Source organism: Athalia rosae, chromosome 7 (genome assembly GCF_917208135.1).
Source record: "Athalia rosae chromosome 7, iyAthRosa1.1, whole genome shotgun sequence".
NCBI lineage: Eukaryota > Metazoa > Arthropoda > Insecta > Hymenoptera > Athaliidae > Athalia > Athalia rosae.
The window spans coordinates 5,191,907-5,214,330 of record NC_064032.1 but is presented as its reverse complement, the minus strand read 5'-3'; the positions used below and the strand labels follow the sequence as shown (position 1 = coordinate 5,214,330).

The following is a 22,424-nucleotide window of genomic DNA, read 5'->3' as shown; positions in this document are numbered from 1 at the left end:
TAGAAATCTGCGGAGCGTCGTAGTGAAAATTTTGGTGGGTTAATTTCGAGAACACGCGTTCTTGAGGGTTTTTATTTTTATTTTATTGTTCTTTAAACAGTCGGTATACGACGAAACAGCTGATCTGTCTTCGCCGCTCAGCAGCACATGTTTGCGCCGCAAAGTGTCGTAGCTTTATTGTCGTTTATATTTGTTGAAAGTAATGAAGTTTGTGATAGTTTAAACGCGCAAAGATAAATTCCGGCTGATTTTAGGCCCATTTTCGGCACTCAGGATATCGTATATACATCTCACAGTTAAAATATATAATCCCTTGGCCTTTATACGTCCCGGAAAAATGGCTGACCGCGATAGCGCATCTGAAAGCGACTCTAGCTCAATTGATGGAGGACCGATAATGATGCCCCCCTCACCTGTTACAAGAGAACAACTTCAAAAAAGGATCGAGTCTCTTCAGCAGCACAATAGAGTTCTCAAAGTTGAACTTGAAACTTACAAGCTAAGGGTAAAGGCTCTCCAGGACGAGAACCGCAGCCTTCGTCAGGCGTCTGTCATAATCGTAAGTTTTTATCTCGTAAAAACTACCCCTCTCAATTTCCAGGTTCACTTATTCAAATTTTGCCGAAATCACAACAAAATCGAATCTCAAAATCGACGGGCGATTACTTCCTCGAGGAAATGGATGTTTTTTTATTTTCTTTCCCCTTCCATTGTCCTCAATTACCTTCTCTGTGCTGAATATACGCATTTACCATTCGATGAACCTTTTTTGCAATTTACTCAACGTCCATGATCCGCATTTCCTTTAAAGCTGATATTTTAGAAGTTGCTCATCGCAGATTCTTATGTAGACCAAGGCTCGTCTCTTTGATTGTATGCAGAGTGCATGAGCCTTTCTCTTATTCATGAAATGGATCGCATTACATTAGCTGCTGTGAAACCTACGATAAGAATACACGAAATATCTACAAACAAAACAAGATTTAATTGTACAAGTGGATGCCTTTTTACACTATCGAATTGAATTTCTGCAAATTCCATCGGCATCGTGATTATTTTCTTATGACGCACAACTCACACTTCGAATAATATGTTTTGTCACCTGTTTCCAATTGTTATTCATGTTATGACAATGTGCTGCCGAGTAGCTGGACATCTTTTCTACTCTTTGTAAAACATGTAAAAACAAAAGTACAAGGATAAGAATTTTTTCTGCTGTCGAACAACACATTGTTTCAAATTATTTCCTATCCTAACTTGCACTTGCCTGAATTTTTCAGCAAGCAAAAGCTGAGCAGGAAGAGGAATTCATCAGCAATACGTTACTGAAGAAGATTCAAGCTTTGAAAAAGGAAAAAGAAACTTTGGCTCATCATTACGAGCAAGAAGAAGAATGTCTGACGAACGATTTATCTCGAAAATTGAATCAACTCCGTCAAGAGAAGTGCCGTTTGGAGCAAACGTTGGAACAGGAACAAGAATGTCTAGTGAACAAATTGATGCGAAAAATCGAAAAACTGGAGGCTGAGACTCTAGCCAAGCAGAGTAACTTGGAACAGTTGCGCAGGGAAAAAGTGGAGTTGGAAAATACTTTGGAACAGGAACAAGAGGCCTTAGTTAACAAATTATGGAAACGAATGGACAAACTCGAAGCCGAAAAAAGGATGCTGCAAATCAAATTGGATCAACCGGTATCGGATCCAACTTCTCCCAGGGACATCAACAATGGTGATACTGCCACCAATTTGAGCACACATATTCAGACATTGAGGAGCGAAGTTGCTAGATTAAGACACACTCTTCTAATATCGCAACAAGAACGTAAGTAATAACGTTTTTATCTCACAGTTTAGAACCGTGTATTAATTCGCCTACGATATCATTGCCCTCAGATACAGAAAAAATGAAGCGCTACGTAAATGAAGAAAAACAAGTTCGCGAAGAGAACCTGAGGCTCCAAAGGAAACTGCAATTAGAGGTGGAAAGACGCGAAGCTCTTTGCAGACATCTTTCAGAGTCCGAGTCGAGGTAGGCAAATTAAATCTCATCTAATCACTCCTTATTCTTCATACAACTCAATCTGAATTATGACAAGAATGTGGTCTCACATCACAAATCAATGTTTTCACTCCACAGCCTTGAAATGGAAGAAGAACGTCATTATAACGAGATAGTAATGTCTGGTGGCAATATTAGAAATCGCACCGTGTCTAGTCCTGTACCGTACAATCCTTCGCCCAGTTCTTCTCGTCCTCTTAGCCCAGGTAAGACTTCATACAATCGACTATTGACTTGCCGAAGAATTTTTGGTTTCTTCAAAAAGTTTGAAATCATTGATCGTCCTACCTCGAGTCCCTGTTCTTGATTTTGTTTTTTTCATCAGGTATCAACATTGTTGGATCGACTTCTCGGGACAGTTTCAATGCGAGTCGCTGCTATGCCTGCGGACAGCTGACCGCTTTGCCTTTCGCTAGTTCATCCCCACCCCCCGCGGTAAGCAAAATTTTTGACAGCTAGATGTACTTGCGACTAGAGAAAAGTTCTTATGACTTTCGAGTCTGGGCCTTGTGATTTAGAAATATCATCTCCATGGAAAGGAATATGATCGCTAGTTTAGCATTAATGATGAATCAATTGCAGGGGCACATTGTTGCACCGACTGGTAGACGTACGTCGGATCGGTTTGTGAAACCTGCAATACCACCGACAATCATAAACACCGGTGGTAATCCGATTCCATGCCCAGCTACGAACACATCCGTGGGATCACCTATGGATATTTCGAAGACATAAATCGAACCATCTTCATCCGTCAGTCCTATTATTATTTTTTAATCTGTTACCTAATACGGAGTGTTTCTATTAACTATTACCAGAAAACAGCAGCATCCATAAAATTACTTTATAGCCTGAACCTGGACGATGGTTACTATTTGCATGTTTTTTTCTATCTTCACTCTCAGTAGCGGATATACATACATCAAGAGAAAATCATAATGTCGTCATTTATTTCTCGGTGCAACTTTATCCGTGTAATTAATGTGATTTCATGGTGTTGTAAATTATTTTATTGATCTGTGTGTGATAAACGAAAAAGTGAGGAGAAGACAGGAAAAAAGAAAATGGGACTTCGCATATTAAACTTACACTTTGGAATCGTTTGGTAAGCTATTTACGGATATTCTACTGTAGTACGATGTGAAACAGTATTTGTATCTTCGGAATTAATTTTTTTTTTATAACTTTTTATTTCTATAAATAATTTACTTTTTGTCAAAGATCTTTTTTTACTTGAGAAAAAAAATTGATCAACTCTATCCTATCTAACTGTAAGATCTCGAACTTTTGTTACGACGACAAAATTACCATCAACCTCTGCTATCTTCATCTAAACTATCTCTGCTCAGAGGTTGATTAACTAATCATATTTATGAGTTACTGAAATACTCGCGATAAGTTTACGAAAATTGTGCTTTTTGGTTTAGATCATTATTTATTTATTTTTTTCACAATTCTGAAATTAACCTGGAGTCTGTACGTCAGTTAGCCAAAAAACCTCGAAAAAGGGAGCAAACTTGATTGAAAAACTAAAAAGAAAAGCTACAGAACAAGTCAATTGGTTGTCGAAACATCGTTGGTTCAAATTTGAACCGAACAAACGCTGCCAGAATAGTGGCTTCTAATTCATATTTCACAAAAAACGTATACATATTACAGGGCGCTATAAATGATTGAACGTAACGTCATGTAATAGAAGGAATTTATCCTAGAATTTGAGTAAGAAGGATCTCAAAGATGGTGCAACGGTTTAATTTTTCATCAAAGTCCAATACCTTTGTATCGTATAGATATGTATACCAGTGGGTGTTCGGAATAATAGGCTATACCTTCAAACCTTAGAAGTAACATACAATACAGTTCTAAAGTTCAATATTTACTTTAGCATGATCAAGTAATCGGAAACGAACGTTTAAATAATAATACTAACCTTTGGATTTCACGGAATAATATCATATAAAAAGTGTCATTTCTCATTGCTATCAACAAAGGTTCTAACTTTATTCCGTAATTATCTAAAGCGAACACGTTGTCAAAGCATTCCGCTTCAGTCTTCGTTTGTAACTTAAAAATGTTTACCGGTTAATAACGATGTAAAAATTGGATGTTTCAAATTCGTAATCCTATACATATACATTTTACGAACATATATATATTTGAATATATATATTTTTTTCTGTTCTTTGTTCACACTAATCTGCCTAAATGTAATCGATAGAAGATAAATAATTAATGTTATACGAAAATAACGGATATTCTTTGCTGGATCATTGTTGGCGGTTTCACTCTCCATTGTTGCTCAAACTTTTTGTCCACTATCCGTCATTGATACCTCATGTTTCTACGGTATGCTCCCAGGGATATTCAACTTACTTTGGAGTTGATTTTTTTCAACAAAAACTCGCCCATAACCATCATCCCACAGCGTGGAACGAGCATTTTGTTTCCTTCTTTGACGAGCGAATACTCCAACAGTTCACCAGCAATTCCCGTGCTTCTAAAATTTGGGGAGAGAAAAAATCTCTCGTATACCCATGTATCTACTAATAGATATCGACTTCAAACTGCCAGTATCTTCTATTTTTCAAAACTTTGCTTGAGTTCAATAAGTCGTTAGATTGAAGTTCACCTCGATCGAATGAAAATTTTCAATTCTGTTTGCAGTATGATGTTGTCGCTTTATTACCGTTACAATAACAGATGGTAATTTCTTGATACGCTTTTGTCTTTAACAAATGGAAAGTATCGGCAGTTTATATTTGATATGTAACACTCGCTAAGACTATTATTGTGGTAATGAATTCTATATTAAAAATAACTACCTAATAACACCTTAATCAATTGTTAAACTCAAAGTTTAGGGTGGTTTTCTAGTAATATATACATTGTATTACGCGCAAGATCAATGAAATTTTTGAGCACGATGAGATATAAAACAGATATGCGTATCATCGATGAGTCACGTTAAGAGATGAATGGATTTTGAATTATGAAAAAATGGAGGAACTGAAAGAGGGAGATAAAAACGGAATAAATAAACAACTGTAACGATTGTTTGACTTGAACACTGTACTAGAGAATCAGCCGGTTATTTGAGGCTCTATCAAAGTAGATTTTGCCTGTGCCTAAATATGCATGCGATGGAATCGGCTTCACCGCAGCCGTAATAATATTAATAATGTGCTGTTCGATGTCACTACTTATAAAATGATCATTGGTTTCTATGTATAATACTATGGCAGAAAATTCTCATGTACCGTGTGATAATTCAGAGGGAATCACGAGGTCTTTGATCAAAAAATTTTGTTGGCGCATTTTATAATAGGGAAAACAAACAAAAAAACACTAATATCGAGTTAATCAATAAAACCAATTTGGAATTTGGGTCTGTAATATAAATTTTTTTATTTACTGACATTATTAATTTGGTGCTTGTTATAACAAACCAGATTGTTGGATAGTATTTTTCTTCTACGCTCCTCTCTACCTACATTGTTGGTAAATTTAAATCTAAGTTATATTTGACAAGACTCAATATTTTATTTGCTAATTTAATTCTTTTTTCTAAATTAGAAACGTGATTGTTACTATTATTATTATTATTGTTATTACTATTACTACTATAGGCATCATTTTCCGTACAAGTTTTGTTGCGTATATCATGAAATGTAATATTAGTTCGTCAATTCTTATACGGTTATTTACACGCGTTAAGACTAATATATTTGAAAACAAAAAAAGGAATTTATAAAGATACATAAGTATACTGAAAAACAAAAAAAAACTGTATACAGACTTTAACCGAAGATTTGTAGCAAGTTTTTGAAGAACTTGTTTGTCTTTGACGATTGTTTTTTTCGAGGTTGTTCTTATTGTGTTTGGATTAAATAGTTATAACATAGTACACGAATACAATACTAATACAAGTTAGTTTTTGCATAGAATATTCATTTGAAATTAACAACATTTCAAATCTTCTTTTAAAAAAAACACAATCATATACTTACAGTTTATTCAAAAAAACACAATATTTGTTATCACTTATTATTATTATTATTATTATTATTATTACTACTACCGTCATGATTATCATCACTATTATTGTTTAATGAAAAACAACTTTTTCAAATAAAAAAGGAAAATTATGTATTCTGCTCATGCTTTCACGAAAATACAGCATCTTTTTGCTATGAAATTGACTTGACCCGATATTAAATTTAATTTGATATACTTTGTTACAGAATTATTTTGTACTTGAAATCGCTAGCCTGGATATTAAAAACCACATGGTAAGCGAAACGGAATTTTCAAGGTGGCATGGCCAGCTGAGGATTCCCTGGATCGGCCATAGCGCATCTTTGGGTAGAATAGCAACAGGTTCGTAACGATACAAGTATAACAAAGTTGCGATGACAATACCCTGTAAATATTTCAAGGATCAGTTAACTAGTACAAAATTTTTTATATCTCTTAGTCAAATCGGTACATACGTTGAGGAATTTTAATGTGTAACTGAATGTGAGCCTCAACTTCATCTTGGACATCATTAGTTTGTTAACTGAAAAATAATTTAGATCTTGTCATAGTAATAAGTAAAATTGAAGATATAAATTAGTACGGTTGTGGGGAAACGATCTTTTTACCTCTAGTGGACAATTGAGCCTCTAATTTATTGTACTGTCGCTGTAGTTTTGCATATTTAGCAAATTCATCGACCATCGAAATTTCTCCCATCTGATGCTTGATAGCTATCAGATCCTTGCGCAGGAGTTGATCCATTTTATTTTCTTTGCCTATTTGATTGGTGAGCTGAAAATATATTTGAAACATCGTCTGGTAAGTACTGGAAGAAAATATCATTCGTCAAAAGTTATTTGAGTTTGAATAAACTAAATGCAGAAGCAGTTCTACAGTAAGTTTTCAAGACTGGATTCTCAAAGCTTGCGTAAATGGAAAAATAGCTTCGTCTCAGCTGCAGCCTGTTCAATTGTAGGAACATGCTATCATTTCCATAGAGATCTGTTACATGCCTACATGAGTTGTCGTGAAGACATTTGATGATAATCAATGAAAAAACTCACGAATTTGGTAACGACAGGAATTAGCAGCTCCAAAAGGCAGCATGCTGTAGAAATAGTGAATAGATTATTCATTTTATATGATTGGTGGGCACTGATGGCTTCAAATTTGTCAACGTCTGAGCTGATCAGGTAATCGCATCTTTAATAATTGGCTCATACGATATTCAGGTGCCGTGATTTGATGTCATTGTTTAGAAAATTCTGAGGTTAATATTATGTTAATACTGATTACTGGGCTAAGCCAGGATCGCCATTATTTCTTTACAAAGTTTGAAAACCCTAGGTTTGTTAGGGGAGATTGATGTTATGTATGTGGCAGTCTCGTTTTCTCCAACGGTTTCTATTTCAAATAAGGGGAGCCGTGCCGGTCGAAAATACTTGCAGCGTTGACTGAAGATTGTTAGTTTGTTGGGTTTTGAAGACAATCCTGTATTCGCAAGGTGAAATTAATTCGAATAACACCCCGGATTGATTGTGATTCCGATCGGTTCAGTGAGGTGCAAGGTACAGTGTCAAAGCCATTCAATGTTAACTCAAACCTTTATATGTCAACACATCAGACAACCTGTTGATCGGACAGTATCTTTCAATGCATTCGGTCACACTTTTTTGATTTGATTCAGCTGCTTTACCAAATGGGAAAGTAAATCAATCGGATGCTGTCATTTTTCTCACTTTTTGTAATTCCGAAGCGCGACAAGTATTGCACAGATTTTATGAATTACATCCGAAGACAAGCCAGGCCATGATCTCCCAGAAGTGTGCTCATACTTAGTTTTGGTTTAATTACAGATGGTAGACTCCTCAGTCCGAGTGGCTCTAAGAATCAGGCCTCTTGTACCTACGGAAATAGATAATGGATGTCAAATATGCCTGTCAACATTATCAGACCAGCCACAGGTTCAGGTTTTGGGAACGGACAAAGCGTTCACATTCAACCATGTTTTCCCTCCGGAAGTTGACCAGGACACATTTTACAATACTGCTGTCAAGGGAATGATCAAAAATCTTTTTGAAGGTAAAATTATACTAAATAATAACACTCCACATGAAAAGGCGTGCTACTATTTCGGATTCATGACAATATTTTGCATGTATTTCATCCGAACCACTACCGTTGTTTTCTTCCATTAGGATACAATGTGACCATTCTCGCATACGGACAAACTGGAAGTGGTAAAACGCATACTATGGGAACAACTTATAGCGGTGGCGATGAAGAGATGGGTGTAATACCTCGTGCAATAAGCGAGATATTCAAAATTGTTGAGGATAAAACTGACCATGAATTTAGAATCTCGGTTTCCTTCATGGAACTATATCAAGAGCACCTTTACGATTTACTCTCCACTAAGGTTCGTGAAAATTGCATTGTCGATATTAGAGAGGATGCCCAAGGTATCAAAATACCTGGCTTGACGGAAAAAGTTGTCGACAATATTTCTGCCACCTTCGAGTGCCTCAGCCAAGGCTCGCAGGGCCGAGCAACCGGCGCTACGGCTATGAATTCGCAGAGTAGTCGTAGCCATGCAATTTTCACTGTCAACATACATCAGCAGAAGAAAGATGACGTGTGAGTATCCGATGGTCCGCTATCAGAGATGTTATCTAAACTTTTCTCATTCGTCACCGCAGAAATACAGCAACCACCGCCAAATTCCACCTGGTAGATCTGGCTGGTTCAGAACGTAGTAAGAAAACAAAAGCTACCGGCGAGCGGTTCAAGGAAGGAGTGAACATAAACAAAGGACTTCTGGCTCTGGGGAATGTTATTTCGCAATTGGGAGATGGAGGCTCTAATAGTTTTGTGGGCTATCGTGACAGCAAACTGACAAGGTTGCTTCAAGATTCCCTCGGAGGCAATTCTATGACTCTCATGGTTGCTTGCGTCAGCCCAGCTGGTCAGTATGCGTCAGAGATTTGGGAATTCGCACTACGATGTTTGTTACTGCGCGCTTACTATCAGATGTTGTGCTTCATTTCACAGACTATAATTTCGATGAAACCCTGAGTACGTTACGTTATGCGGACCGGGCGCGTAGGATAAAGAATAAACCTGTTGTAAACCAAGACCCGCATGCTGCAGAAGTTAATCGTCTGAACAAATTGGTACAGGAATTGAGACTGGCTTTACTATCTCAGGGAAATGTTAACGGCGTTTCGGCCTGCCCTGCAGAGCACAAAGAATTGCAGGCTACGATTCAGACGATACAGGCAAAAAATAGAGACCTCACCGAACGTTTGAATGCAAATTTAATCGAATTTCTCCACATGACCGAGCGAGCGGATTTAGCAGAAAGTGCCAGCGAGGCAATTAAAGAAAAAATTACTGAACTGTTGAAAGAGTTCAAAGAGTTTATCGACAGGTTTGATGCTGATCCAGATGAGCATGACAAACATCGAGCGGAGCTGACTGTCATATACAACAAAATTTTAGGTTCGAATTAGTGTACTTTTGTGAAGTAAGCCGGTGTTTCCAGCGGATGCCATTAAAAACATTTCACTTTTAGAATTCCAGAATGATCAAGAGAGGACAGCGAAGCAACTACTTATGCACGAATTGTCCACCGAGAAACAACCTGCGATCATCGACGAAGAAAAGTTGGCCTCTGACTTTGCGGATGTTAATTCTGACGAAGTCGATCCCACAATGTTAGATCTGGAAGATCGTCAAGAGAAACACACGATGCAACAAGCTGAAAGGAAAGATGAAGTGACAAACATCAACCGTGAATTGGCCCTGAAAGAGGAATTAGTCTCAAAACTTTTAGCTAACTGTAGTCAGATGGTAGAATATTCAAAGGAGATCCAAGAAATGGAACAAGAAATAAAAAAACTTCAAGCGGAAAAAGAGGATTTGCAAAAAGTATTAGTATCTGTTCAGTCGAACAACGTTAGCTCGAAGTAAGAAATTTTATTTTAATTCGATTACGACGCACAGCGATGTAGTCCTCCTCACATTTGTCGAGTAATATTTTTTTATTCCTTACAGGATTGCGGAAGTACGTCGAAAGAAAGTGAAAGACTTGGAGAAAAAGATTTCCGAATTATCGCGCAAATGTATGGAGCAAGGAAGTGTGATAAAAATGAAAGAAAAGTCTGACGTTAAAATAAAAAATTTGCTCACAGAAATTCAGACTATGAAGCAATATAAAGTGAAATTAATGCGGTTAATGCGAACCGAGAGTGAGAAATTCAGGCAGTGGAAGCTACAAAGGGAACAGGAAGTTAGGAAGCTCAAAGACCAGGATAGAAAACGACAGAATCAAATAATTCGAATGGAAAATCAATACGGTAAACAGAAAAATGTACTGAAACGAAAAGTAGAAGAGGCGTGTGCCATCAACAAAAGACTGAAAGTGAGTAATTTGATCGTAGAGTACGTAATTCCGAAGAGTATTTCAATAATATGAATCTTCCGGATTCCAGGAAGCACTGGAAAAGCAGAGTAAGGCGCAACAAAAACGAGAGAAGTCCGGAAACGCTGTAGGAATACAGGCTTGGGTGACGCAGGAGCTCGAAGTTCTTACAAGCACGATTGACGCGGAGAGGTCGTTGGAAAGATTGATGCAGGACAGAGCGCTGCTAACGAGCACACTGTCCAAAATCAAAGCAAACAAACACAAGTACGACGCGATCACCTACGAGAAACAAATCACCGAACTTTCGGAAGATCTCCAATTACGAAACGCACAGATCTCCGATCTTCAGCAGAAAATTCTTGCTTCCGATCAAGGTAGGTCCAAGTGGTTCGTAGGTTTTTTTTCGATGATTATTCAATTGCGTTATAATTCACTCAGAGAACAAAACCAAGACCCGATGGAACACGATACATTCGATCACGGATGCAAGAACTGCTTTGAAAACGTTGTTCGACCTGGCCGCTGAAACGAGGAAAAGTCAATACGCCAAAAGCTATCAGTACGATGAACTTATGGTGAGTCGCAGGCTCCGAGATCAGTTTTCCAACTTTTCTACGCTCTTTAAATATTTGGCGATGAATTCAATTTGAAAAATTCTCCGTTGGATACAGGAAGAGTGTGATTCGTTGCGAATGAAATTACGACAGATGGAACTCCAGCAAAAAGAGCAGGCCGCAAGGCAGCGTGAAAATGAAGCAAAAATGCGCGCTGAACACGAAGAAGACAAAGCACAGCTACTCGAACAGCTACGTAGAATTACTCCTTCGGCGACAGGCACAAGTGAAGATCTCAGTGAAGCTCTCCCAAAGGGAGCTGGTAATTCTGATCGAAATGAAAAAGAAAATGTAAATAATTTAGTGGCTACGATGTTGTTTTTTTTTTTAACATCAAATCTTACATCTCTTAATGCTATTTACAGGTCAAAAGATCGTCAAAATCTAAAAATGATGACGTTTTTTATCTGCCCGAGGAAGAACACTACTCAACGGATGAAAGCCTAATCGAAGATGACGTTGATAAGGATCCTGATTGGAGAAAAACACCCATGTTTGTGAGAATTAGAAAAATACTGGTAAGCTCGGAAGACTTTTCCACTAAAAATATGTCTACAGCCTGTCTTAGTAAAGATCACCGTGATTTCGTTATGCTCTTTTATCAACAGACTGCGGAATCGAGTTTTGATAATAATGCACCTGCTCCAAAGCGATCGTCGGATGGTGAGATCAAATGTTCCTGCAAGACTAAGTGTAATACACGTTTATGCACTTGCAGGAAGAACGAAGTGGGCTGCGTAAATTGTAATTGTAACCCTGAATTCTGCACCAACAAAGATACCGTAAGAATTTTATACTCCGTAATCAATTGAAATTTCATGGCACATCTCAGGCGCAGAGACGTTGCTCTAACTGCGACACGCCGTCTGAATTTTCTCAATTTTATTACAGTTCAAACGACAGAAGTTGTTCGCAGAGATTGGAACCGAGGAACTGGAAGGCTCGTTTAAGAAACCTGAGTAAGATACACTTGTTTACGTTATACCTTCATTATTCAGAAATTCGCGACTACCGAATATCAAATTCATCTTCACGCCAAGTCGTCGTGGTCGCAATTCGTTCGTAACTTTGCTTTTATCACTCTAGTTCTATTCTATTTCACAGGCGAAGAGAGATGATGCAGCCACTGTATAAGAAGTCTAAGATTCAGGATGTGACCATACGACTCGACACCCCTTCGAATTCAGAAGATACACAATATAATTCTGTCGAAATGAACTTGTGAAAGTTTTATAGTTATTAGATAACTTGGGTGATAGGTGATAAAGTGTAAGTATGTGGTAAACGGATACACCGATGCAGAGTAGAAACGTATTTGAATTCTAATGACTGAATATTTTATGTGTGCGTTGACTGACCACGATGTGGGTAGCTTGCCTACTCTGTAGAATACAATCGCTTTTCTTTTTGCTACGCACCAAAAGGCGACAAATATAATCATCTGAACTCCCGCATCTTTACTAACAATAAGAAGAAAATATAAAATTAATTGTATATATGTACATTCTTCTTTTGTCGATGTACGATGTAAGCCACCTTCTTGAGTTCAAAGCAAAGGAAACTGCTCTTGCCATTTATCCGTTATCGGTATTCCATCCAATTGCAGTAGTTGAATTTCACGGTTTGCGTACAGTTATTTTGTACTATGGAAATCGATGGAGAAATACTCTGTCATACAAGAAGCAATGACGTAGAATACTGGAGTCTGATCTTCTTGGGATTTACCGGTCAAACATCATTTCGTGTTCAAGAAAGCTTATTCATTGATTCTATCAGATTTATGCAGGAATCAAGAATTCGCTTTTCCATTTTGCCGTGACAATTTGTTGGCAGTAACGAGTAAACTAACGCGTATGACTTTGACTGTCAGTCAAAGGAAAGTTAGCTCACCAGAAGTAGAACTTCTGCTGGTTGTTGTTAGAAGGTGGAATCAATAAATCCGTCATGAATTGAAAAATTGAAAATCTTCCGTCGTGCCGTTCTTTCATCAACCACTCCAAGATACCGTTCAAACTTCCCTCAAAAAGGGTTTCAAGTTAAAAGTCTCGCCGCGGGAAAACGGTAATTATCCCCAGATTCAAGGAACTTTATTCTGCAGCCTTGGTCAAACTGATTATCGAATTACCGGCTTCAAATGACGGCACTGTTTGTTTATTTCTTAACTTCTTTATTCGAATCCCACAGGTGGATTGAAAGATTCCTTGCATCCGAAGAACGTATGAATTTCTCTGGATTCATCTTGATCTAGCATATGTATGGATTCAAATACCTTGTAATTACTTGTACATCAATAACAAGACATGACATTGTAGTCAAAGCTTTTGCGTCAACTGCAATCCAGCATTTCATTTCAATTATCTACGCAACTGTCTCTGTGACAGAATTTATGAAGACAGCAGTTATGGACGGAGATGGTAAATACAATAAACCTTCTCCACTAAGAAACACCAAGGCTGCTAATCGTCCTTTCCAATCACCATTGCGTTCTGTTCTAAGTCCACATGGAAAAGTTGATCCTCAAATTAAGCAGCGAGAGACTTCAAATCTTGATTCATCCCCGTGAGTATCTCCTATTTCAAATCTCTTTGAAGCCGAAAATTCTAGCTGCGTCCATTTCATACTTGTAGAATTACTTCAAGAACAGTTCCACAAAGAAGTAAAGCAACGGTCCAGTCATCAGTTTTACAGAAAAGGATCTGCTTAGATGATGAGCAAGAAAACCTCATGAGCAAAGAGGAACGATCAATTAATGAAGTTGATCTTAAGGAAATTGCTACAAGAATACAGGATAAGAAACTAAGGTTAGAAGAACTGCGGCGACAATCGGTATATAAAAAAAAGGTCAGAAATCATTCTCTGTTCATTATTTTAAAATCAAGTCGCCATGTGAAAATTTCATTACTTTCGAATTGATTGGAATACCTATAGTCAGGTTTACTTTTGATTACTTTTTTGTTTAGCATGACTCCACCGATTTAGAAAATCTGATAAAAAGGTGGCTTCGAGGATGTCAAGAGGCGCTTGTAGAGTTTCATAAAGATATATGTCGTAAAGGAGAAACCGCGGTAAGCATGAGTAAGCTTTTAGAACAGCTAGGGATTCCTCCTGAATTGGTACAATATTCTATTGAAGATTGCGATTTCGTGTACCCGTAATTTGAAGGTCATGGAAGTGTTGAATTATATTCAAACCTCAACTATATTATATATATTATATAGGGCTATTTATTCGTTCAATGAATACCACCGTATTGTTTTTTTTCTAATCATATAACGAAACTTTGTTCTTTATTTTATTATTACACTATAACATAAATATTTAATATTTGTGTGGTCTGAACGGGTGATCTGGATCAAACAGTAGCGGGTCCTTTACGTAGGCTACCTCTTTAAGGTAGTATGGCATGAGTCCTAAATTATAAAATTTATCTTTAATTTCTGAAAAGAAGATTGTCCGAGTCTAAAAATAAGACAAAAGACTGTTTCTGACAGAGGTTGATATATTGTTAAAAACCACTGTGCTATACTGTGGTATTAGTTGAAGTAAGACAACCCAAAGTTGAAATCTAATATATTGAAAGGTTGTTGAACAAATTGAAGAAGTGTTGAATAAATTTTTCTACTCAAGGCGTTACTTGGAACCAATCGCTACTTGCCAAGATGAATTACATGACCGTAAGATTTTGCAATTCAGTTGAAGGATCGCATTAGATACTAACCAGCATTTTGTGCTTTTACTATTTCTTCCTCAACCCTCTGCTGTTTTCTTGTGCATAATCCGGTTATGTGACGGCCATAAATACGTCCGGTGTATCGGCTCTGGAACTGCGAGAGTAGACGTGGATTTTTGTAATCTGGTTCTATATTATGTGTGCATAAGATGCATTTAATTGTTTCTCTTGCAAATGGGTTGTCCATCTTGATTGGCTGTAAAATGATAACACGAATTTAGAATGATGAATGGTTAGATAAAAACCAGGAGAATATGTTCAATGCATCAGATAATAAATCACATAGGATGATTCGAAAGCAAGGATCATATATGCAGCTCGTGGAAACTGTTGGCATCGGGCGACAGAGGGAAAAAATTATAGTTTTATTCATAACATACGAGATCATCAGTATCTTCATTATTTGGAACTTCGGTAGTCGTGTTTACAGATCGGTACGAGGAACGCCACAACAATCGACCTGAAAATTTTTTAAGATGTAGGTTACATTATTATTGGAAGGAAACCTACCTTTGTTATTTAAGACTTTTCGTGAAGTATTTTCGAACGTACTTGTCATGCTGACAATATTCCTAGTTAACCCGTAATTCGACATTGTCGGTTGTATCCAATAACTCTGCAATTAATTTGTTTTCCTCCGCACCCGGAGAGCCCGATAACTCGCATGTATTCTTTGAATAAGATAGGTTATGTTAAGGATCAATCGGCCGATGATCGGAGATGAGTAAAAATATGAGACTCGGTTTTGTATTCGTTATTGATTTATTCTGTCTTACGATTACAAGATCAGTTTACATTCAAATTTTTTGGCACTGTGAATATGACGCTGATTTAATTTACTCGGAACAACCATCAATACAATCATGACAATAATGTTCGCAGCGGTTCGCAGGTGATTGAGCGAGCTTGAGTGCAAGTTTACACGATTTCAGAGTTATCTTTCTTTGGAGTCATCCAATTTCCATGGCCGAAATACATGCCCGTCAGCTTCTTTTCCAGGCATGTATGTGAAATATGTTTCTTTGAAACTTAGGCTTGGAAATTTCCCAAATTCCATCGTATGCCAATAAGACCGAGCTTCGGACACACGCATTTTGCGCAACTGACTGTAGTATTTCGCTTTGACAATAGGAATCTGATCAGGGGAATTGAAATTAATTTCATATGCAGAAATGTTGAGAGTAGAAATCATATGATCAGTGTTTCTTCAAAGTGAATGAAAATGATATACCTTTTTTTTCAATTCATCTACTTGATCAAAAGTCATATTAACAACTTTAGCTGGACGCAGACCTAAGCTGGGTGGTGGAATTATAGGTTTCTTACGCTGTTCCATCATAGCCCAAGTTTTCTTTGAATGTTCGCACAACTCTTCTGATAACAAAGGCAACAGATGAATTATTAATATCTGTATTTTCCAAAATGTGAAAATCCATAGCAAGACCTCACCCTTCATGGAATAATTATAAACTTTTCCTTCTCGGTATTCGATCCATGATTTCAACTGAGGCATAGACCAGCTTTCAGGCAATTTTGCTAGGATAAAATCTTCGTTAGCCATTTTCTTGAGTTCCATCTGAAAGTTATGATTTCTATTGTAATCATTACCAAGCTGCATAGTTCAAATAAACTATAAATTTTTTTTTAAGAATTTTCAAGTCTTGGTTACACGGATTGGTTTGGTGCAGTTACCTTCATCAGATCAAATAAATTTGTTTCATCTTTATGGCTCGATATATCCTGCGTCGCGATGTCATCATGGACATTTCCATATTTCGACATTACTCCAGTGCTCTTGAAATTTTCTGTCTCTCGTTTGCTAAGTTTCTCATCTCTAGCACCGGTTGCAGATTTTTTATTCATATGAAATGTCAACTTCTTTGTATCTTGTTTTGGACTTTCATCCAAGTTTCTTCCACTCTTATTTTTTCCAGTAGACTTTCTCTTTCCAACGATACCTGGAATAGAAGCTCCACCACTATCCCCACAACTTTTGGTATAAGAAGGTAGATTGTTATCGGAGTCTGTACTTCTTTTTTCACAATTCATAGCAATGTTAGCCCCAGTTATTTCCTGCTGCTCTCTGCCTCTACAGGGATAGTCGCCTTTTGGTCGCACCGATTGGTCTTCTGGCTTTGTTTTATCCGCTCTAACATCCATCGGAGACCAGTGTCTGTGTCCGCACATGCATAAAATATCTGGTTTGCTCGGTTCCGGTGTAATCACAGGACTCTGCATAGTGATTCCCGGAATAATACGTTCAACAGGTCCCATGCAATAGTTTTCAGCTACTCCGGATACGCAGTATTGTGTTTCGGGGATGAACTCGCCATCCCGTAAGACTTTTTTGACCGACGAAATCATCAGCTTTGTATCTCGCTGCATCGGTCTGGACGTCCCCTCAACTTGCAGGTACGGTTCTTTTTTAGCATCTTTGAGACGACGCTGACGATCCACCCATTTCTGCTTCTCTTCTTCCCTTCTGACGACCCTTCTTTCGTACCTGCATTCGCAGACAGGTTTTTTAACCTGCAGTAACTTCGGTTTTATACAGCAACCAGGTTTGTCAAATTTCGCACACTTTAACCAACACGGTACGGAGTCTTGAGGATTAGCGAAGTAGTCGATTAATCCTTCATCTTTGATCGCTGCAGACCAGCTCTTCCTTTTGGAGGCTGAGGTGCTCAGGCTAGAATCGATAGCGTTTCTTTCAAAAAGTGTTTTTTCACTTTTTCCATCGACATCCAGTCCACATGGGCAAGGTTCAGTATTTGGATCACGTAGAGATCGAAGACCGCAGGGCGTTGAAAGTTTTTGCAAGTACTTTAATTTCTTGTCAGACTGTTTTCGTACACAAGATTTGTACGGAGATTCGAACAGTTCGTATTCAGGGATATATTCGCTGCTGTTTCTCTGGCTTTGCGGGGGTGTCACATAAGTTACTCCTTCTATAAGCTGAGCCTGATTCATTCCTCTTTTACCTTTTCCAACGCTAACTTGTCCTCCAATGCTATACAGTAGGATTTTCTTTTTATTTCTATTTTCTCTGCACATACATGGCCGTCCACCTTTTCTCACTTTTATCATTTCAACAGGATTGTCCGGTTCCGTAAGGTAGACTAAGGTTTTTTCTCGAGGCATTTTTTGCTGCGATTCAGTCCGCCACCCAAATGGACCTGTGCTACTATCGGTGACCGCATCGATTCCTTCTTGGTCTTTCTCATGGGAACATTCACAATCATCGAGTTGTTCATTAAGGTGCATATTTTCCCTCTGACAAGGTAGACGTTGCTCAGTTGGAATAATTGCCGGTCTGACTATATAATCTGTCGATTTTTCATCAATTTTGTTTGGCGACCGAGGTTGGCGAGTAGGTGACGATGACCGGGTGGCCTGTACGGACTTAAGTTTTTCAGACTTGGCATTGCTTTTGGACCTGGGTAACTTATGGGGCTGCAATCTTTTATTTATTTTTGCCCAATCTTCGTGTCGTCCGTTTCCGCAATCATTTTTTATCATTGGCTTCTTACTTCGCAGTTTACCTGGTTCTGATTCGTCCGGCAAAGATTTCCTCTTGCGCCCTAAGTCTTCCTTGACAGCCCGAGATTTACCAGAATCTCTATCGATCACTTTCAGTGTTTTATTCTTTGTAGATAAATGAGACCTCGAGGTTTCTTGCGTGGCCTTTTTTGGCTTGCTGTCCAAGCCCGATGACAGATTTCTTTTGGAATCCGCTTCGCGTGATTCTTGCGGTCTAGTAGTCACCTGCTTGCCGCCATAAATAATTTCGACTTTGTCCTTTTCTTTTTTATAATTTTCTCCATCGTTGCTTCTGTTTTTATCTCGTTTTTCACGAAGATCGTGATTTTTCTTATCTTCTCCACCATCGTTCCCTTTTTTCAGTTTCAAGGTGCCCTCTGTGATCTTGAGAGTGCCTTTTTTAGCCGATTCATGCTCAGAAGAAGGCGATACCGGCTGTGTAAGTTTCAAAGAACATTCGTATTCATTTTCCCACGGATTTACGGTGGGCGCCGTTCGCATTCTATTCCACGGATTATCGAAATCGCAATACACGGGTGGGCTTTTGTTCGCTGGAGTTTTATCGTCATCAATGACATCGGTCTCGTCGGTAAATCTTTCCGAACAGAGTTTATCACGTTTCAATTTACTTCTTCTTAACTTCTCCTTCGCAGCTGCTTCTTCTTTCGCTATTTTTGCAAGCTCTCTCGGGCTCAACTTCTTTCTCTTCTCATCGTCCGAGTCTTCCTCTTCTTCGGTGTCTTCATCGTCCTCGTCCTTTCTCGCAGCAGCCTTGCGCGCTTTCGAGGCCGCAATTGCAGCACTCCTAATTAATTCCTTGGCTTCGGCCTCCCGAGCGGCCAGAACCTTTGGGTCCGTCACATTTTTGGTTCCCCATGGTCCACCGCAGACCGCCATGCCATCTTCGTCTCCGCAAGGGCTGAACGCGGGTAACGTGAACATTTTTTTTTCTCCTGGTGGCCCGTCACTCGAATCGTCAGTCTCCTGGGGAATTCCTCTTTTCAGTTTGTTGTCGAACGGATTCCTCCTGCAAGATTTGTCATCCGGATATTCTTTGCACGTAAAAGCTGGTGATTCGTTCGGCCTGTATTTTCGTCCAAAACAAATCCCCTTTTTCTTGGTCTGCGGTATGTTGTCGCCACTCGCACTGGGGATTATTTTTTCGTTGAACATTTGTTCGATCGTGCAAGCGCAGGGCGGTACGTTGCGTAGTGGTTTCGGAGGACGTTCGTGGAAGACGGTTGTTTTAGGAATGCGTTCCGTCTCCTGGATGACACCGGAAATGTAGTACGTCGTTTCTCCATTGTCGTTGGTGATGCCGTTTATGACAAGCTTCTTCTGAAGCGTTTCCCTAGATGCGATCACTTCCAGCAAATTCACCGTCGATTCCTCAGGGCTGGGTGCCGGGGAATGCAAAGCCAAGGATCCGACGATGTATTTATCCTGATTATCGCCCACTGCGATGCTATCGATGACCAGATATGGAGATTTAGTCGCATGCTCCTTCAGATTAGTCTTTCTTGTTTGCCTGCATGAACAACAAGCGTCGCATCGGTTTTCAGGTATGACAAGTTTCATCGTAGCTTTGACACTCTTTATAAGTTTGTTGGCCTCGCGCTCAACTTTTAAGAATTCTTCATCCGCATCCTGTAGCCACTCTTGCCAATTTTTTGACAAATTTTTTCTACCTGCTGGATACACTCGCTGGGGACCATCGCCCAGCTTTAATTCTGCAAAAAATTGTTCGTCGCTGTTGTCAGGAGTTACGGAAGAGATCCCGGTCATCACGTAGGTCACCGGACATTGTGGAGGATCCTCGTGCTCCCATATTCCTGACACGACATAGTGGGCCTCCTTTTCTCCGAGCCATGATTTTCTTTTTGGAAAAGGTGGATTCAGGGTGCCTAAAATTGAATTTTCAAAGATTAGCAGGGACTGAATATGAAGCATGGATTTCCGATCAGTAAAATACATTTACCACAGATTTTATAATTGACAGGGCCAGGACTTTCCCCGAGTCCGGAGAAGGTGAAGTCAAAAGTTTGTTTATCTCCACCTGGTAGACTCGGAACAGAGAAATTAACCAATGCACCGGAAACTCCTGAACTTTTTTCATTCTCTTGCAGATTTGTTTCTGATTGTTTCTCTGTTCTTGAATCGTGCCAATTATTCTTGTCGGGTGTGAGACTCTGGCCGAGGTCGCTGGAATTCATTTCTTCGAAATTCACTTTGTTATTTGATTGTTTTGTCTTCAGTTGCGGAAGAATTACTCTGGGCCTTGGTACGAGCTTGCATTTTTCGTACCATTTATCCAGACTTTTTCTGTACGTCACCCAATCGGGTATTCCGAAAAGCGGCTCCTGATAGGGCGATTTGTAGAGTCCACGACGAATTGTCGAAGTCTGTGGGGGATCGGCTGTTCGATTTTTAGGCCGGGGAAAAAAAGCAACTAGATTTTCTTCAAACGAGGCACACATTTAGAAGGTACGATGAGATTTAACGACTCACGTTTGGAAGGAAACACCGGTTTTTTGATCCATGGTAACCTTTTGTTCAATGCAATCACCGTATTAGGCAGTGCCAGGAATGCAATTGCCGACAAAATAATTCTCTCGTTACAGTCATAGGTCTTCTCTGAAATTAAAAATACATTAGAATCCAGATGTTGAACCAAGCTACATTTCCGTTGCTGGAAAAAGTCAGTCAAAACAATATTAATATCTCATAACGAACTGTATTCTTCGTCTTCAAAATATTGTCCAGTCACTTTTTTGTAAATCTCGCGCAGAAATTGAATAGGCTCGAGTCTGGTACTTCGCTGTAGCTTTTTAATAATTTGTGGAGCAATTTTGAATAACGTAGACGTCACGCCGATTGTGGCAAGAGCATTTTGTGTTCGAACAGTAATAGTTTCTTCATAGTCGGCAGTCATTGTCTCTCCGAGTGCTAGGACTTGTTTCATCTTAAAATTCAGATGGATCAAACGATTAGATCAGCCCCTGACTCTTGCAAGTGCATTTTGTTTGTTCATAAGTTTATATACCTGGAGAATTGAAAGATCTTGGTACCACCGTGGAGCAGCTGTGTCTGTCACCTCATCAAACTTTGTCTTGACTGGAAAGAAAATGTAATACATGACAGCCCGTAAAGTGTGTTATGGACTTTCTCTTAACCAAAGTACCTTTTTTTTCTCCAATGAGTGCATTTCTGTCAGCTTCCTTGTTGTAAAGCATTTGTTTCTCCTCCCAAAACTGATTTTTAGCTATCTCAATTTCGTCCTCTTGATACCATAATAATGGTCCACCAGTTAGCACGCATGGATTGCCCTCCAAATTCCAATCTTTCGATTTCGATTTCCCTTTTGACACTTTGCGTTTGATATGAGCAGCAGGTTCGGTATATTGATAGTGGAAATTAAGCGTAGGCGATCCATGAATTGGCGATAGGGCCACCAGGGAAGATGTAAAAGGTGGTCTGCGCTGATCATAACGTGTCTCATTATCGCTGTTGTTAATATTGCAACAGAACCCGAACGGTTTCCACAAGCTCTCACAATTCTTGACTTTCTTTCTGTTTCGTTGTAAGAAAAAGAGATTGATGTCATGGATTTTTGTGAATGACAGATAACCTGCGTCAATTCGAATATGTCATTTGTATTTTGAATACTTGAAAGTTTATACTCTCACCTTGTTCCTTGTTTTCCGTAGCTTCTAATAGAGGTTTTTGAAGATTTTGACATTTGTTAGTTCAAAATTAGTGCTTTTTTTTATATTTAGTTTTTTCCAAATGTAAGATTTTGTGTCACGAATTGAGTGCCGATAAGTTCTAAAATTGTTCTGACAACTTTTGTTTATTGGAAATCAGTGAAATTTGAAAATTTTATTCCACAACCACCACGCAAAATGAGAAGCGAATCGAGTTCAACGATGGCGCTATAAATTGAAGCTAACAATAAGCTGGACAGAAAGCTAAAAGAGGTAGATAAGCGAGAATTGAGCTAGAATTTCAGTGTTATTATACAAGTAATTTCAAAATTTAG

The 22,424-nt window shown here is 38.7% G+C and overlaps 6 protein-coding genes across 8 annotated transcripts; 3 read left to right on the top strand and 3 right to left on the bottom strand.

The window, feature by feature from the left end:
- The first annotated feature begins 67 nt into the window (after window positions 1-67).
- On the top strand, window positions 68-5,959 carry LOC105693071 (coiled-coil domain-containing protein 6). Its single transcript, XM_012412754.3, has 6 exons — window positions 68-559; window positions 1,281-1,821; window positions 1,893-2,028; window positions 2,137-2,264; window positions 2,384-2,493; window positions 2,641-5,959. The coding sequence occupies exons 1-6, from the start codon at window positions 338-340 to the stop codon at window positions 2,791-2,793; spliced, it is 1,290 nt and encodes a 429-aa protein (XP_012268177.1). The 5' UTR covers window positions 68-337; the 3' UTR covers window positions 2,794-5,959.
- LOC105693081 (guided entry of tail-anchored proteins factor 1-like) lies at window positions 5,439-7,355 on the bottom strand. The gene is made up of 4 exons (XM_012412766.3): window positions 7,140-7,355; window positions 6,702-6,867; window positions 6,549-6,616; window positions 5,439-6,478 (listed from the first exon to the last, which is right to left on the bottom strand). Exons 1-4 carry the CDS (start codon window positions 7,209-7,211, stop codon window positions 6,302-6,304), a joined length of 483 nt encoding a protein of 160 aa, XP_012268189.1. The 5' UTR covers window positions 7,212-7,355; the 3' UTR covers window positions 5,439-6,301.
- A 134-nt stretch (window positions 7,356-7,489) lies between these two features.
- LOC105693065 (chromosome-associated kinesin KIF4) lies at window positions 7,490-13,069 on the top strand. The gene is made up of 14 exons (XM_012412743.3): window positions 7,490-7,643; window positions 7,932-8,157; window positions 8,274-8,712; window positions 8,775-9,040; window positions 9,127-9,576; window positions 9,650-10,043; window positions 10,132-10,498; window positions 10,569-10,875; window positions 10,940-11,076; window positions 11,173-11,406; window positions 11,481-11,633; window positions 11,724-11,897; window positions 12,007-12,074; window positions 12,220-13,069. Exons 2-14 carry the CDS (start codon window positions 7,932-7,934, stop codon window positions 12,338-12,340), a joined length of 3,336 nt encoding a protein of 1,111 aa, XP_012268166.2. The 5' UTR covers window positions 7,490-7,643; the 3' UTR covers window positions 12,341-13,069.
- A 161-nt stretch (window positions 13,070-13,230) lies between these two features.
- Window positions 13,231-14,755, top strand: LOC105693554 (swi5-dependent recombination DNA repair protein 1 homolog). 3 transcript variants are annotated; one of them, XM_012413588.2, is made up of 4 exons: window positions 13,231-13,368; window positions 13,497-13,674; window positions 13,743-13,956; window positions 14,076-14,755. In XM_012413588.2, exons 2-4 carry the CDS (start codon window positions 13,502-13,504, stop codon window positions 14,268-14,270), a joined length of 582 nt encoding a protein of 193 aa, XP_012269011.2. In that variant the 5' UTR covers window positions 13,231-13,368; window positions 13,497-13,501; the 3' UTR covers window positions 14,271-14,755. The 3 variants fall into 3 exon arrangements, with proteins under 3 accessions (XP_012269011.2, XP_048514921.1, XP_048514920.1); XM_048658964.1 differs by having other exon boundaries at window positions 13,237-13,368; window positions 13,508-13,674; XM_048658963.1 differs by having other exon boundaries at window positions 13,237-13,674.
- Window positions 14,434-15,404, bottom strand: LOC105693570 (28S ribosomal protein S18c, mitochondrial). Its single transcript, XM_020856701.2, has 4 exons — window positions 15,356-15,404; window positions 15,226-15,305; window positions 14,834-15,041; window positions 14,434-14,552 (listed from the first exon to the last, which is right to left on the bottom strand). The coding sequence occupies exons 1-4, from the start codon at window positions 15,402-15,404 to the stop codon at window positions 14,434-14,436; spliced, it is 456 nt and encodes a 151-aa protein (XP_020712360.1).
- LOC105693552 lies at window positions 14,965-22,376 on the bottom strand. The gene is made up of 12 exons (XM_012413568.3): window positions 22,072-22,376; window positions 21,567-21,955; window positions 21,429-21,499; window positions 21,119-21,347; window positions 20,894-21,019; window positions 20,364-20,801; window positions 16,538-20,289; window positions 16,295-16,421; window positions 16,077-16,219; window positions 15,398-15,980; window positions 15,226-15,305; window positions 14,965-15,041 (listed from the first exon to the last, which is right to left on the bottom strand). Exons 1-10 carry the CDS (start codon window positions 22,122-22,124, stop codon window positions 15,780-15,782), a joined length of 5,529 nt encoding a protein of 1,842 aa, XP_012268991.2. The 5' UTR covers window positions 22,125-22,376; the 3' UTR covers window positions 14,965-15,041; window positions 15,226-15,305; window positions 15,398-15,779.
- Window positions 22,377-22,424: the final 48 nt, after the last annotated feature.